Source organism: Pleurodeles waltl, chromosome 9, assembly GCF_031143425.1.
Source record: "Pleurodeles waltl isolate 20211129_DDA chromosome 9, aPleWal1.hap1.20221129, whole genome shotgun sequence".
Classification (NCBI taxonomy): Eukaryota; Metazoa; Chordata; class Amphibia; order Caudata; family Salamandridae; genus Pleurodeles; species Pleurodeles waltl.
In genome coordinates this window covers 536,625,116-536,642,137 of record NC_090448.1, presented here as the reverse complement: position 1 = coordinate 536,642,137, position 17,022 = coordinate 536,625,116, and the positions used below count along the sequence as shown (strand labels likewise).

General features: G+C 44.2%; 1 protein-coding gene across 2 annotated transcripts in view; it reads left to right on the top strand.

Annotated features, from left to right (window-relative positions):
* The window catches only part of SLC35F4 (solute carrier family 35 member F4), a 620,276-nt gene extending 617,617 nt beyond the window's left edge, over window positions 1-2,659 (top strand). Inside the window, exon 8 of one of the 2 annotated variants that reach the window (XM_069205978.1) lies at window positions 2,222-2,659. In XM_069205978.1, the coding sequence (XP_069062079.1) occupies window positions 2,222-2,463 (242 nt within the window). In that variant the 3' untranslated portion in view covers window positions 2,464-2,659. The remainder of the gene's footprint in view (window positions 1-2,221) is intronic. The other variant, XM_069205979.1, reaches the window with a different exon arrangement.
* Window positions 2,660-17,022: the final 14,363 nt, after the last annotated feature.

Below are 17,022 nucleotides of genomic sequence, written 5' to 3'. Positions count from 1 at the left end.
ATCTCCACCTCTGTGCCCACCTCTACATCTGTGACATACTTACCTTTACTCAATCTATCCCCCTCCCCTGTGCCACAACCTGCATCCACCCGCTGTCCTCGCCGTAATCTACCATGGACATACTCCATGTGTCTTCCTCCCTAAACTAACTTGGACCTCCTCCTCCATACCCTACTGGAAATGAGGCATTATCCCCCAACTGTGGGCCTGCACTTGGTGCCCAGGAGGGCTGCTAGGACCCTACCATACCGATCTGCGGACACCACTCATCCATCCATTACTCCATCGTGACTGGGGGTCACCCTGGACCTACCCATTGTTGGAGACAATGAGGTAATCATGAACCTACTTGCACTGACTGCACCCGAATCTCCCGCGTGTGTCCGTCAAACCATGCTGGGCCCAGCCATCTCTGCATCCCGACACTTCTGAGCTGCTCCTTACTCAGACGAGTCTGGAAAAAACTGTTGGTTATTGACCTGAAAAACAGAAGACAGGACTGTTCTGGCACCCCGCTCCCAACCGTCCAGTCCTGTACCTGGATCTGTGGCCCACTCTCACCTGTTCTGTTTGCCTTGCTCATACTTACAAATGGGGGCTGCATTCCTAGTGAGGCCCACTACCGTAACTTGCCTCTATTGCTGAAACCTGCACTTGGCGCACCTCTGTGTCCTGTACCTCGCACCCTGCCCCTTGCTGCCCAGCGTTACGTGTTTCAACAGCGCTGTCACCCCAGGACCACCGTCCGCCCACTACCCTTGTAGTGCCTGTGTGGCCCTCTGAAGCCAGTCCCACCATCCTGACCAAGGGTCCTTATCCCTATCTGCCACCCCTAAATGGGGCCACTCTGCTGCCTTACTCTGTGGTGCCCTTTTAACTACATGGACCCCGCAAACATCAACCAGGGTACTTTTTAAAGCATCAACTCCTTCAACCCCTGTCCCAAAGCATCTCATCACTTGGAGGCACCATAGGCACACCCCAATTGTTCCCTTAGCCATGGCCTGCCACCAATAAATTAATTGCCACTTGAGCCAGCGAGTCGATGGCCCCCCCACCCATTCTCCGAGGGTTTTATGGTCCCATTCACACACCTGGGGTGTGCATGTACTCTGGTGAGGGATGTGCTGCTCCCCTGTGTGCAGCTGTCTCCCTCACAATGGCCACCTTTGTTTTAGTGCCCCTCTCAGCTTGGAAGCAGGCGGCGGGGGTGCACAGGTGCTTTTCCCATCCTCAGGTGTGCTTTCCCCCTCCGCGCTGTTTAGCCTACCAGTGTCCTCATGCAAGGCCGTGTGCTGCAGAGCAACACCGGTTCACCTTCTCACCTGTGGTGGGGCCACCCTCACTTTGTACGGCATGAGAAAGGCTATGTTCGCCACCGCTACGAAGTCCGACACCTTTCACACCGGCCATCCTATTGTCCCCGTATCCTGCACTAGAAAGTCCATGCAACCTGATTCCCATACCTGCCACATGGCCTCGACCACCTTCGCCACAGATGACTCCATGTTCCAAAAACCAAATTTGGAAACAGGAAACAAAAACTCAGCCACCAGGTCACCTAAAAACCTAATAGTAGCTGGCTACCCAAAAAACACCACTCAATATGAAATGATGCTACATTGGGCTTAGAAATAGGCCAAGTCCAATACGATGTGGAATGTTGTCAATTTTGACTGCACCCATTCCCAAAGTCCCTGGGAGGCACACCTTCCCTTCGGTCGGCTGACGCCTAAAACCCAATTTTTGCTCGCAAGAGTAGCCAATGTTAATCTTCAGAAACATCACCTTCTTATATATCATCTTAGTTCAAGAATCTCAACGTGGAGCTGAAAGCATGCAGCTCTGTCAATACCCGATTGTTACAGCCTATAATTAGATATTTACAAAGAGTTTAATACGTAAATTATTATTACATTATTTAAAAAAACACACGGCTGATCAAGGACATATTTTATCTCAGAGTTAACCTGAAGAAGAAGTGCACTTCCTAGGAGTCACGAAAAATTGCTTCCCTTTTGCAATGTTCACCCAGGGAGGTCATTTATTTGTCTAGTTTGTGTCTTGTTCTCGGTCTTTTGTTGGTAATGACGTATATTTTGTAATTGGAATAAAGAAAAGAGGTCTTATTGAGAGCTTTGTTGGTAATAGAAGTAACACGGTTTAGCCATGCATGCATACCGGAAAAATTAATAATTAACCATTCTTTAATGCATTTTAGCGATCGATCTTCTGAAACACGAAGTGATATTTAGTGTGGTTAGACTGGGTGCCACCATCATCATATGCGTTGGGTTTCTATTGATGCTTCTTCCTGAGGAGTGGGACGAGATCACGCTAAAATTCATCAACAGTCTGAAGGAAAAGAAAGCCGAAGAACACCCAGAGGACATGGCAGACTCTAGTGTGCATCCAAGGAGCAGAAGCCGAGCCAACGGGATAGTGTCGATTCCGCTGGCTTAGAACTGCCGACATTTTGAATGCACGTGAATGTATATTCTGTGAATATAATTGACCTTTCTCACTACTTGTATGCTTAAATGACAGTATTAATATGAGATGAATTATTACTTAATTGAAAAAAATAAATGTTCAGATTTATACAGTTATAAAGGAACAGGTGTAAATGGCCACAATAAAAGTTTTTATACTGAACGTTTTCCAACTGTAAGTTATTTTACTTTTTATTTCTCTGTTGATCTTTTTATACTCCTTTGTTGGCATTTTCAAAGTTACATAGACTGTCACATTAATGCTATAGAAATTGAAAACATGGCATGTCAGCCTTTGTGCTTTTCTTAAAAACATATGTGCGGCCCACATCAGTGCTCTGTACGGCAAATCCATACCAGTGGTAATCCACAGAGAAGGGGCAGAATCCAAGCTGCATACATCCCGTGGTAGTTACTCGGCATTGAAGTGTGTCATCCTGGGCATCAATATTTTACAGTACCTCTGCGCACAACCTCCACCGTTATGCGGAAGCGGTTCGTTATCATACACCTATCCATACCACAAAGCTAATCCTCAACTGTCTCTCTTTAATTCTCTGAAATATATCTTCCTTTGTGATGAGCAAACAAATTTTAATCAGGATTTCATGTTGCTTGGCACTTTCAAGATCCTCCAGTAACTATCGAATAGTGATTTTTGGGGTCTATGTCAATTAATTTCTCACTACTGTAGATAAAACCTTTCTTATATCCCCAGAAATGCATAGAGCATTGCCCCGCTGTATGAATTAAGTCTCCTCCTTCAGAAAAGCACCTTCGGCGGTTGGACAAGTGATCCTGCTTCGTATTACAAAGTTTTACTCAGGTATTCGACATTTGGTACAGGTAGTTAAGCCGAATCAGAAGGTACCTAGTTGAAATACCCACTATGCTCCAGACTGCCCTGGAAGTATCCATGATGATGTGTTTAAGGGAAGTCTTCTGTGTCCCTACTTCGTCCCTACTTCGTTGTGTCCTTTCTGCATTGCTTCTCTAATTCAAGCGTTATTGGCATTGGTAAACCTTTCTCCTTCAGTTTCTTCCTGTCTGTCTGTTTTAGGAATACCATTGCCTTGACCCTAAGCAGTGGTTTAGTTGCCTCCCACATGATTTGACGTGAGTCAACTATTCCCATATGTAATTGAAAATAGTCTCTTGCCTCCTGTATTCCACTCATTGGTCATTGTTCAGTCATGTGGAACTCAGTCTCCAAATATCTGTTTATGTTTCAGCCATATAGGGGTTTTAGAGCTGCACAGAGGAGTGATCCAAAAATACAGTTGGCTAGGTTTTGTGCCCAAACTACCAAAATGGGCATATGTTTTTTTCAATAAAAAAGAACCTAGTCTAGAAGAGTGGTGTATAGGTAAACAGAATGTCTTACGGATGCTAACTGTGAAATATATGGTAGATTTAAGAGCTCTTAGTGCCTCCGTGCACCACATTAACGTCATTTTTTTAACGCTAATGTGGCCCAACGAGGCCAAAATCACCACACCACATTTACAAAGTGGCACAATGCATATATTGTGTCACTTTGTAACCCTTTGCGCTTCATTATGCCTGCGACAGGCATAATGTATGCAAAGGGGGCATTCCCCTGTTAGGGCACTTTTAATGCCTGCTCAGAGCAGGCTTTAAAAGAAGGCACACCATTGTTTACAATGGTCCTCAATAGGCTTTGCAGGATTAGCGTCAGCATTTTTTACTCTAATCCTGCAAAACTCCAAACTAGCGTCAAAAATGTTGACGCTAGTTCCCCTAACTACCGCCGTGGTGCACCGTATTTCAGAGAGGGTGCATACATGGAGGTGTTAGGGGGGCGCTAAGTGGTGCAAGAAAAGTGGCGCTGCACTGGTTGCTGCGCCACTTTTCTTAAATCAAGCCCTATATTTTTCGGCCCAGTAATGTTACAAACACTGACAATACATCTCTCTTACCTGATTCTGTGTTCATGCCACTTGTCTACCTAGATCCATTTCCATCACTCCATTAAGCATCCCCCAATTATTGTGCCACCTTCCCCCATGCCCCCACCCCTCGGATAGGCACAATTTAGCATACGTGCTGTTATTGAGTCGAGATATTTTGTAGACATTACATTAAATATTGTTTAGGTCTACCCATTGACTACCTGCACTGCCATTATGTACCTGCTATGCTTATCTGCCCATGTGCAGTGGATCTAAAAATGGAAAGCATTGCTGATTGCTGAGTCTTTAGTATATCCTGCATATAATATCTTCGAAAAGCAATATCTGATGCAGGATGTGAAGCTTCAATGCTCTGTTTTTATGCCCCTTCCTTAATTGGCAGTCAGACAGCCCCATAAACCTTGATGACTCGTGCATTACGAGGCCCTGCTTTCGCCCAGCCTTCAGGACACTATCTCTGTCTATAGTTACCATTAAGTTGCACAATTGATTCCAATATCGTTGCAGTTCCAAGGCAGAGAGAGGGAATTATTCTTGTAGACTACATGTGCCACAGTCAATCTCATTTGATGCTCATGCTAAGGAGGGCATTCTGGTCCCAGAATGCAAGAAAAAAACTGCACCTAAGAATTCATTCATGTAATTTCATTTATTGTTAAAAGACACGTGTGGCAGATGAATTAGTCGTATACGGGCCTTGGAAACATGGCAGGACTGTGCCAGATTTCTGTTATATCCCTGTTCACCTCATCACACACATCCCCCCCGCCTACCACCAGCCCCCTCCCCACCCACCCCCACCCTCTGTTGAGTACGTCATTGGCTTTGTGAAATAGGACGTCATTCTTAGCGGTTTATGAAGTCGGAAAGGTTTTACTTCACCTACTTCCTAATGTTGTTTAAACCAGTGACAGCTTCGTAAAGAAGGTAAAGTGTAACAAAAAGTGGCTGGTGAAAAATTCCTCAAAAAAGGCTTTATGAAAGAGCTAAAAGGTGTAAAATGTGTTTCAGGATTCTCATATGCAACACCAGTAAAATGTTCCCTATAACCTTTTTGTAGGGACACCTTTCCTGCTGTCGAGTGCCTGCTTTCAGGAACCTTTGTAATGCTGAGAAGCAAGCACATCATGGTAGAGATTAAAGGATCATATAGCATGAATAAGCTAGTTGGAGGAAACATCGCATATAAAAACTTTATATCCCAAGTTAGAAAAAGAAGGATAGCTACCAAACTGATCAGTAATACAAGCTGCATTATACAAATATGGATTATGTTTCAACAACACAAGCCTGATCTGAAGTAATGAGCAGAAAGGAGTAAACAGAAGGTGTAAATAGATGGCAAACCCGTTTTCTTGTTGTAGTCTGTGCTATCTTAATCTGTTAAGTATTTAGGGAGACGTTCCCATCGCTGGAGTATTTGGTGGGGGATAAAAGATGACGTAATAATCCCTTTCCCAATGACTCGTTAACCTGTTTTGAATTAATCCAGAGAACTATGTCACTAGCATAACCGAGTTTTGTTTTTATCCTGCTATATCCTAAATATTGATTCATACAGTGGATCCTCCACAAATTGTGGTACCTCTGCATTACATAAACTAGTATGATGTAAAGCGTTTTTCCAGAAAATGTTATTTGATGGTTGTAGGAAATTGGGTTACTGGGTGATTACTGAAGCAGCAACTACAATTCTTGTCAGGGTGAAACACAAGCAAACCCCAAATTAGCCTGTGCTCTACCATCTGGTACCTTGGCATGAAGCAGTCAGGCTTAATTTAGAGGCAATTCGTAAAGTATTTATGCAGCACATCAAACGGTAATAAAGTGAACACACAACACAAGAAAAATCACACACAAATTTAGAAAAATAGAGTAAAATTGAATAAATGATATGAGACCAAAAAAACAAAAACCCAGTCAATAGAAACAAAGATATGCAGTTTCAAAGATTTCAGATAAGTATAGTGCCTAAAAGCAAAGCGCCACTTGTAGTAATCAGGTCATGCAAGATCAGGTGAAAATCACAACTTCACACTGACCGTGATGGAGCACAGGCTGGATACAGGGACTGGGTTAGTCCTGCTGAAAGAATTACCTTCAAAAGTCCAGCACAAATAATTAGGTTCACAGGTGCAGGAGCAGATAGTGTATGGTCCATAGATGGTCACCACTGTAGTGTGAAGATCCTGTCGGGCAACCCGGACAGTTATTGTTAGAGTTTAGTTTTGCACTGGTGGAAACCCAATAACCCAATTTCCTAATTTGGTTTTCAGCTGTGAAAAAAGGGCTTGTGTTTGTGCAGTTCCACAGGGTGATTTTGTATTACACAAAAATCCCAGATAAATACTTTGATAACAGTTTGAGTTCTTTAAATTCTCCTTAATTGCCTCATTTGTTTATTCCAATTCCATTCTCATTCTACCTGAATGTCTGTGGCTATACCTTCAGAATTGGAATTTAGGCTACTCTATGTTTGAGCTCAATCAGTTTTGGAAGGAAATGGGACTTCCAATGAAGAAAGGCAGAAAGAAGCTGGAGCTTCATAAAGCTCTGAGGGCCTGGGCGGAAGTTCACCAGTTGCTAACATCCAGACAGTAAGAAGATGAGGATGGTATGGAGGATCAGTGTCTGGATGCAAGCCCTGAGTTGCAGCCCCCAGGGGAGGGGGTGACTTGTCTCCTGAGTTGGAACATCCTGATAGAGCAGAGAGCTGTTTGTCTTCACAAGGCCTGCCCCCAGAGGAGTTAGCAGGCAGGGAAGTAGAGAGAGGGAGGATAAGCTGCAAATGGCCAAGCTCAACTTGGAAGTGGAGGAGAGGAAGTCTGAGGCTGAAAGAACCTTGGAGGAAAAGAGAATAGCCATGGAGGAAAGGAGAATGGCACATGAGCTGATTCTGAGAGAGCTGGACATAAGAGCTAGGCAAACAGAGTCAATTAACAATGTTGGCAACATGCCCAAAGTGTCTGAAAGTGACAAGAAGGTTCACTTACCCAAGGGTCTGGTGTTCAGCTATGTGGTAGGGAATGACATTGACAAGAGGTTTGTTTTCTGCATATGAGGTCACCCCTTAGGATGCACAGGGTCTCAGAAGAGTTTTCTGGGCTTTCACTCTAGAAACACATACCTACAGAGGAATGGGCTACATTGCTTTCACTGCAAGTGTGGGACCAGATGACGTAAACTCCAATGAAAATCATCGTTCTCACCGAATTTGGGATCACCCCTAAGAGGTGCCACATAAAATTCAGTGATAGCCAAAAGATGCAGAACCAGTCCTGGATGCATTTTCTTGATTACACAAGCAAGGCTCTGAACAGTTGGGTGTGGGGTAGCAAAGTTTATGATCTTACTGGGTTGTTTAATCTGATTCTGAGAGAGAGCACTTTTTCAATATCTGTTTTATGGAGTTACATCAGCACCTGATTGAAAGTAAGTTCACTGACCCTAGAGAGTTTGCTATGGAAGCGGACCTTTGGGTCAGCACCTGAGTGTACAAAAATGTGTCTGGGGGGATCACCAAAAAGGTGGTCAGGGGTACCACAAGACGTAAGGGCAGGGAGGAAAACTTAACAATAAGAAGTTCTCTAAAGGCCCCCAGAATTATAAGGGGAACAACAGTGACTAGTCCCACTCTGAACCAAAGAAGAAGGGGTTATTTTATAAGCAGACAAGGAGGTTTGTCTCCCACTGGACTAAGTGCTACAAGTATGGACACTCCTAGGGAGACACCAAGGGCAAGAATTACAATAAACTAGTGCAGTGCAGTGCTGCGCCAAAATTAGCAGTGCCCCACTGTACTATTTTGGAAATACAGGGATACTCCATATTTACAATACAACGGCGCACCCCTGTGCTTCCCCCTGTGCTAAAGTTGCTGCCAAGTGCAACACAGCAACCCTTGCCCCACGGTGCAAGGATGTCTGCGTTGAGGGGGAGATTGTTGTTGTGCAGGAAGGTACACCTTCCTGCACAAAAACAATCTTCTATGACAATTTGTTCTTTCTATGTGGGCAACAGAGTGCAGCACACATAGAAAGAGCAAAAAAAGAGGAGAAAGCATTTCTCCTTGTTGTGCCATGCAACTCCACCCCTGGGGCGGCGTTAGATTTTGGCGCTGCCTCAAATTTACAAAATCACGTAAATCTGGGGCAGCATAAAAATTCAATGGGCGTTGCTGGGGAATGCTCACAGCAACTCCCATTGCACGCCATTTCCATGCAAAGTGTTGCGTGTGAAGGGGCTGTATTCAAAAGGTGGTGTTAAGACACAAAAAGTGGATACTGCACAGCGCCACCTGAGCGTCACAAAAGGTGACACTCTGGTGCCACTAGGGCCTTGTAAATCTGCCCCAAATGTCCCAAGAGGGCACAGCCCCCCCACAATTGTGGGCAGACACCTCGGCAGGTCAGTGTAGTCCTTGGGGAGGAGGTGGTTCCAGTTAGCATGGGAGAGAGAGAGAGCAGAAGTTACCTCAGTGTTCCTAAAGGATAGAGAGATGGTGCCAAAGCCCTTATGCCTTCAAATAGTTCTACGTATAGGCAGTGGTTCACCATCTGTTGGCACAGGGTGGAGGCTGTGAGAGACACAGGAGCCTATTTGACTACTGTAAGGTGTCATGTAGTGTTCTCAGAGCAGGTCATCCCTAAACATTCCACCAGGTCATAGTCTCAGACAAACATGAGAGTCATAAACCCAGTGGCTCTGGTTCCCTTTGAAGGAGGTGGTCCTCAGATCTTTAACAGTAGCTGTGAGCTCTGCCATGACTGTAGATTGTCTGTTGGGCAATGACTTAGAGCACACTGTCATGAAAGAAGTGGAGCTCTGGTCGCACCTGGAGATGTTAGGCATGTCTGAATCGGGCTGTATGACTCCGAGGTCCATGGCTGCCCTAGAAGCACCTTCCATAGGGGAACGAAGCAGGGTATTGAGGTGAGGGCCAATGCATTTAGGGCCAGCTTTTAAATGATATCTCTCTCTTTTTTGTTATATTGGTTTATACATCATTATAAATCAAATTGGATAGTTTGAGCTAAAGAGCAAGAGGACTGTGTCTGTAAAGTGCATTGAATTTATGCTTTGCCAGGAAACTTGTATTTGGATGAGAGGCTGTGCTGATTTTTGACCTCATAAATTGAAGCACAGTATGACATAGTGACTCTAGATGACACCACCCACTCAGCCTCAAGGGGGCTCTTTCATTCATTGCAACAGTTTACAGCTGAAGTCAACAGATCTGCAACCTCACTTTCAGTGGTAAGCATGAAATACAGGTCTATTATTTTTCCTTTCAATTGTTTGCACTTTTGTGATCTTTATTTTTAGTCTTTCTTGTGTGTTTAAGCCCTTGTCTTCAGGTTAAAATAAATCAAAGTCAACAGTACCTTTCCTTTGGGTCAATAACAATCATATGTTTCTGTGATGTGCTAATACATTAAAAAGTGTTTTTGCTCTAGGAACATTTGCCGAATTAGGAGTACCCATACTATTCTATTAAAATATTATGTGATTAATAAATTATTTTTAAATTTAGGATTTTTGTTGTAAACGTAATGCTTCACGTTTTGGCACCATTATTTTTGTGGCATTTGCTGTCGGTAAAAAAACGAGAAAAAGAAATTTAACAATTGCACCAGCTTGCCAAGGCCAGACCTTCATGGCTTTGCACGAGCTTGTTGAAACAGATATGTAAGTACAATAGCTGTTGACAGCCCCTGTCCTCTACAACATGCTAGTGTGGGTTCTTCCTGAGAGTCGCACTGATGTCATCACTGTTAAAAAGTAATGTGATATAAATTCCCGTGATGTCATCAATGTGCTAATTAGCAACTTAAACACCTTAAAAGTCCTACCTCTTTTTGGTCACTGAACGTTGTCACGCATGAGACCATTTAGCTTGTTTTCTATCCCACTATTCTCTAAGGCTAGACCCAATCTCTTTTTTAAGATGAGAAAGGTCTTGGAGCTTTTGAGCCAGTGCTTACTTTGAGCCGTGGGTTGCAGGTAGGACCCACCAGCACTAATTATTGGGCACCAGCTCTTATTTTTGATCAACAGACTTTCATTTAGAGCAAGTGAAAAAGAAAAACGCTAAAGGGGAAAACAAAGAGCAACAGAAAGACAGAAAAACAGTGATGAAGGGGCAAAGCAAGGATGAAAAGGAACCTTCAATTGAGATAAATGTCTGAGATGAGTGTCTGGTGGTGGACGAAGGAGGCATGGAGGTGGAATCAAGACTACACACCTGCTGATACTCGGTAGTGCCGGCCGTGGCCTTCTGAGGAAAACTTGGGTGCCCAGCACTTATTCTTTTACAAATGCAGCACTGTTTTGAGTTCATCTTTCTTTTTCTTTTTGAACGTGAAGTATCACAAAAAGATGGATCGGGATGGGGCATCCAGCGATCGCCAGTGGCTGAGATTAAGTCAAGCATTGAATACATCACCTTGTTGTTTTTGTATCATAATAACTAGGTGCCCTTCCCGCTCTGGGAACACATAAGTGGGTGGCACTGCCCTCCGGAAACGGGCATAGATGAAGCTCCATTCTGCTACCTTCTCAGGAAAATTTCACATCTTTTAAATGGTTGCCTCTTTTTTGCTGGTTAATCATTGCAAAAATCAGATGCAAAACTTTGTCAACAATACCTCGTTTTAATGTTAGATTTTCTCGGAATTCGGTGGATATGCCAAGTAAGCGTTGTATCAGCTCCTTTCTACTTATATACTTTATTGATTTTAGCTTTGTCTGGTTTATATAATATATACAATATAATCTCTAATGTAGTTTTACGACGAATTGTTTACTGTTGCAATAGTCACTTTGTATATGTGTTGACATATGCGTTTGCACGTTGCTTTTAGCAATTTTGCTGACGTTGTGCCTCTATAAGAGAGGCAGTAAAGCTAGTTTAAATGCTTCAAATAGGTTGAGTGCATGTGGGATACTGAACCTTTGATAGGCATGAATGCCTTAAGTATTGAGTTGCAGCACTATAACAGCTCAGAGTCGCGTTCCTCGTTCTGAATTCCATGGGAAGGCACAATACTTTCACCGCTGCGAATGCCATTGCTGCCTGCCAGACATTTTACTTCGACAGTTGTGTATACCGTGCCTGTATGTCATGAAACTTTTACAGTTATGAATTCCACATTTGGAAGGCACAGTGCTTTGCCAGTTTTCAAATTCGTACATTTGTGACACAATACTTTGACACTTGTGAATTCCATACCTCCATACCTGTGCGACCTCGTGACTTTGACTGTTGTGCATTCTGAATATCAGCAGAGATGAGTACTTGTACTAGCATTCACCACTCTTCAGTACAATGGGGAATGTTACTATTGCACCTGGTTTGCATTACCAAAATGACACAAATCAGTGCAAATAGGTAATTGGCATATTTTTATTTGCGCTGGAAAGTACCCCTAAAGTCAGGCAAGGTAGCACCACTGTTGAGTAGCATTGCTTTGTATCAAGGGAGTTTCCCATGACATAAAGCTCTATCTACTAAGCACACATCAGTTGTAGTAAAAGTTATAAACTATGTTTAAGCATAGTATGTTGGGCCTGATTTAAGAAAAGTGGTGCTGCACCATTGCAGCGCCACTTTAGCTGCACCTCTTAGTGCCTCCCCCTAACGCCACCATGTGTGCACTGTATCTAAGATACAGCACACCATGGCAGTAGTTAAGGAACTAGCTGCAGATTTTTTTACGCTAGCCGGAACTTTGCAGGATTAGCGTGAAAAATGTTGACGCTAATCCTGCAAAGCCCATTGAGGCCCATTGTAAACAATGGTGTGCCTCCTTTTAACGCCTGCTCTGAGCGGGCATTAAAAGTGCCGAAAAAAATGATGCAAAGAAATCTCTATGTGAACCTTTGGGCGCCCTTTCAGCAACAGATTCCCCTATTTAAAATAGCACTACTCACTGTGTAGTGAATTCCACATTCGTCTTTAGTTTCCTCTTTTTTGTGACATTGTTTGAAAACAGAATACAATTGTTCATAATTCTATGCTTTTATTTATCCTTATTGTTCTAGAATTTAATTGATATATTGCTTGAAAAAATATAGAATTCAGGATGGGTAGGGCAATATTCTGTCTAAATCCTCGTCCGCTGCCCAGCTCTTCAAAAGGGCCTGCTATACAGACTAAGAGAATTTACAGGTTCACGGGAAACCATGGAGTCCACTCTTCTCTCAGCCCCAGACCTACAAGCTGTAAACTAGTGTCTACCTGGTGTCCTGTCACTTATTCTCACTACTCCCTGGCTATATCCCCCCTTTCTCTGTCAAATATTGAAATAAAATGCCAGATGCATTGCCGTTATCTTCACCACAATCTGCTATACAGCGTCCCTTCAAACATACAAACACACCTGAAGTCCCTGCCACCTTCTTCCACCCTGCTCTGTAACGTCCTCTATATCCAAATATTTTCAAAAGTAATAGATGGCATCCTGCTGCTCTCGTCCACAATCTTGGGAACCATTCGTCACCCGTTGCCTATCCAAAGTCACACCCTCCAATCTCAGTGTCAAGGAGTGCCGATGCTGCGCCAATAACAGCTGTGTGGCACTCACTGACAGAAAAGGCTAAAATATTCTGTCACCCGCTGCACCACAGAGACCTGCGTGACAGGAGAGCTGAAAACTGGCTGTTCCTAGAGCACCACCTGCATTCCAGAGTCTCCTTTGGGGCTGCGGAGACCCAAGAAAAGTAGGAGAAAGCCGTCATCACCGTGGACTGCCAACCACCGAAACACCGTCACCCTCAGATCTTTAAAGACCCGCTGGAAGCAATGGCCTAGTATCCAGAAATAACAAGCTATGGAGGCCTGTTATATTCTGAGATGGCAGTTAATAAGTACGTTTAGAATTCATTGTATATGTCAACGGCTTCAAATGGAACCTACAAAAGAGAGCATTTTCTGTAAATGTGTGCATACATTTTACAATCTATACTAGTAATCGACTTCTCAGAATAAACTGGATTTCATTGTATTGCTTCACATATGCCCAAAGTTTATTTCTGATATTAAAGCATAACAGGTGTTATCTTTACATTCAAAGAATTTGAAAACTGGCAAAGCATTGTGCCTCAATTAGTGTTGCATTCAACACGCCGTATAACCTATAAATTATTTCAGAAGACCAGAGTACCCAAAGGTTTAGCGGGGTGAGTCTGTATAGAGCCTTTAGCTCATGGGTGAATTGGTCAGATTTCTCCAGTCCTTTGAGGTGTGCTGCAGCCTGAAAGATGCCTTTCAGGTGAGCAAAGGTGGAAGGTGGGGGGGTCTGTATGCTGTGGAACAGTGTGCTGCCTCCATCTAGGTGGCAGAGGCCTAGGACTTGAACTGCCATTCTCGAAATCATCTCCAGGGAGGAAATGTTTCAATTATCAAGCAAGAGAGTTGGATTTTTTTTTTTGCTGTTCCTGGCAATGTGTTCTTTGAGCCCTAGTGTAGAATAATTTGGTGCTGTTTTCTTTAGCTTCGGATGTAGTATTCCTTTCTGGAAAGCTAGTCCTTCATTACCAATTTTGTGTTCATTAGTGTCTTCCTTTGCATCAGCCTGTGTAAGTGGATGGGATCTGCATCACTTGGCTGAGAAGAGGTAATGTCTTCATATAGTAGAGTGGTAGGCTATCCTCCTAGGAAGACTTACACTACGTTTCTCATCACAGGCACCTCGTCGGAAAGGCATAATTCGAATCTGGTTCTTGCAAGATTAATATACCTCAAAAAGTTTGTTTCACAATATCTCCTGTAGAGAAAGCAACTGCATGATGACATGTTTTTTCCTTCTTTGAAAGTGTATTCCCACTGGCTGAAAAGAGTTTACAATCCACACCACTCTTGATCAACTGATCTCAGGGGCACTACAGCTCCCTCTTAATCTGATTCGTCAGTCTGTTGTTACTTGAAATGTTTCAACAATTCTCAGACATACTAGCCTGATAGCAGTGGCATAACAAAGGACCTGCATCCGCCCTGCTGTGTGGAGGTCCCTTAGTTCCAGGGCCCCCCCTCAGCACAGGACCCTGGCCTGAGAGCTCCTGATTGAGTCCACAGGGGTGCCCCTCTATCTACTTCGCAGGGGCCCCCCTCATGTTTCGTTACACCAATGCCTGACGGAAAGTGGTTCCTCAGCCTTACCATCAGAGTCTTACTTTTAGATATGAGCAGGCAGAGCTATGATCTGAACTATTATTGCTAATTCAATTAATAGGTAGAAATCCTTCCTCTGAATTTACTTCTAGGCTTGTGCTTCCTATTTTGTTTCCGGAGTATTACCATTTGTTAGAAATGGGGACTTTGGTTGGCAGTCAGGTTACCCCCTGACCAAAGCAAGGACTCCCACTCTAGTCAGGGTAAATCACACACAATCCAAATTATCCTGTGCCCACCCTCAGGTAGCTTGGCACTGAGCAGTCAGGCTTAACTTAGAAGGTAATATGTAAAATATTTGTGCAATAAATCATGCAATCACACAGTAGAACACCACAAAAATACACCACACAGTGTTTAGAAAAATATATAATATTCATCTGGTAAGATGCAGGTCAAAAACTATCAAGATTCAAAAGTATACATTGAAATTCAGTGAAACAAATTATATAAAGTGTCTTTAGTCTTTAAAAAGCAACAAGTTTCTCTTGCAAGCACAAAGTACCTGGTTTGTATTGAAATTCTCTGCAAGGGACAAGAATTTAGGGCCATATTTATACTCTGTTTGCGCCGGATTTGCGTCGTTTTTTTGACGCAAATTCGACGCAAAACAAACTCCATATTTATACTCTGGCGTTAGACGCATCTAGCGCCAAAGTTCATGGAGTTTGCGTCATTTTTTAGCGTGGACACCTACTTTGCGTTAATGATATGCAAGGTAGGCGTTCCCTTCTAAAAAATGACTCTGAGGCATGTGCGGCGTATTTACACTCCCGGGCAAAAATGACACCCGGGAGTGGGCGGGTCAAAAAAAATGACGTCCAGCCGCTTTTGCGTCGTTTTTTAGCGCCTGGTCAGGGCAGGCGTTAAGGGACCTGTGGGCTCGGAAGGAGCCCAGAGGTGCCCTCCCATGCCCCCAGGGATACCCCCTGCCACCCTTGCCCACCCCAGGAGGACGCCCAAGGATGGAGGGACCCATCCCAGGGAACTTAAGGTAAGTTCAGGTAAGTATTTTTTTTTGTGGCATAGGGGGGCCTGATTTGTGCCCCCCTACATGCCACTATGCCCAATGACCATGCCCAGGGGACATAAGTCCCCTGGGCATGGCCATTGGGCAAGGTGGCATGACTCCTGTCTTTGCTAAGACAGGAGTCATTTCAATGGGGGTTGGGAGTAAAAAAAAATGGTGCAAATCGGGTTGAGGCGAAAATTTTGCCTCAGCCTGACTTGCCCCATTTTTTGACGCCCAAGCTCCATATTCCCCTACGCCGGCGCTGCCTGGTGTAAGTCATTTTTTTTACGCACACCAGACAGCTCCGCCGGCTAACGAAGGCTAAAGTCATTGAATAAATACGGCGCTCGCATGGCGCTTCAAAATGGCGTTAGCCGGCGTTAGATTTTTTGACGCACAACTGGGTTGGCACAGTTGTGCGTCGAAATGTATAGATATGGCCCTTAGTATTTTTACCCCTCATCTGCATGAGCCATCGGAGAGGCCTGTGGTCTGTCTGAACCCGGAAGTGAGGCCCAAACAGGTAATGTCTCAGCTTCTTCCGTTTCCAGACAACAGCAAATTATTCTCTCTCTATGGCACTTCACCTCTGTTCCTGTGGTAAAGCCTTCTGCTAAAAAAGGCTACTGGTTGGTTTAGGTCCTCCTCATTCAGCTGTGCTAGACCCGCCCCTATGCCATGCTCTGAAGCATTCCTTAATTTTACTTTAACTCCCTGATCTCAACTGGGAGACGATGTGATTCGCATGTACCTCTCATGCAATGCAGAGCATCACAAAAGAGTATTTTATTGCCTGTACATTGGAGCGCCGCGCATCATGAGTCTACGTCCCTCGTGTCTCCGTCAAAAAAATCTCGGGCAGCCATGGACCTTGTGGTCTTGCAGACCCACTTAGGCGAACCTAACATCTCTAGGTGAGACCTGAGCTATACCTCCTTCCAGGTAGTGTGCTCAAGGTCATTGCCTAACAGACAATCTACAGGCATGGCAGGACTCACAGCTACTTTCAGGGTCCCAGAGACCCCCTGCACTCAAAGGGAACCAGAGCTACTGGTAGGTGGCTCTTGCAATTGTCAGCGACTAGAACCTGGTGGAATGTTTTGGGGATAACCTCCTCTGCTGACACCAGCTGACCCCTGACAGTAGTCATACTGGCTTCTGTGTCACACAGAGCCTCCACCCTTTGCCCCATTAATGGTGACCCACTGCCTATACTTAGAAGTATTAGCAGGCGTGTGGGCTTTTGGCAACATTTCCTCATCTCCCAGGGACACTAGGGTTACCTCTATCTACTCCCCAAAACTATCTGGGGCTACCTCTTCCTAGAGCGCTACACTAGCCAACCCAGGTGTCTGCCCTCCAGAGAGGGGCTGTGCCCTCTTTAGACACTTGGAGTCACCCATGGAGTGACCA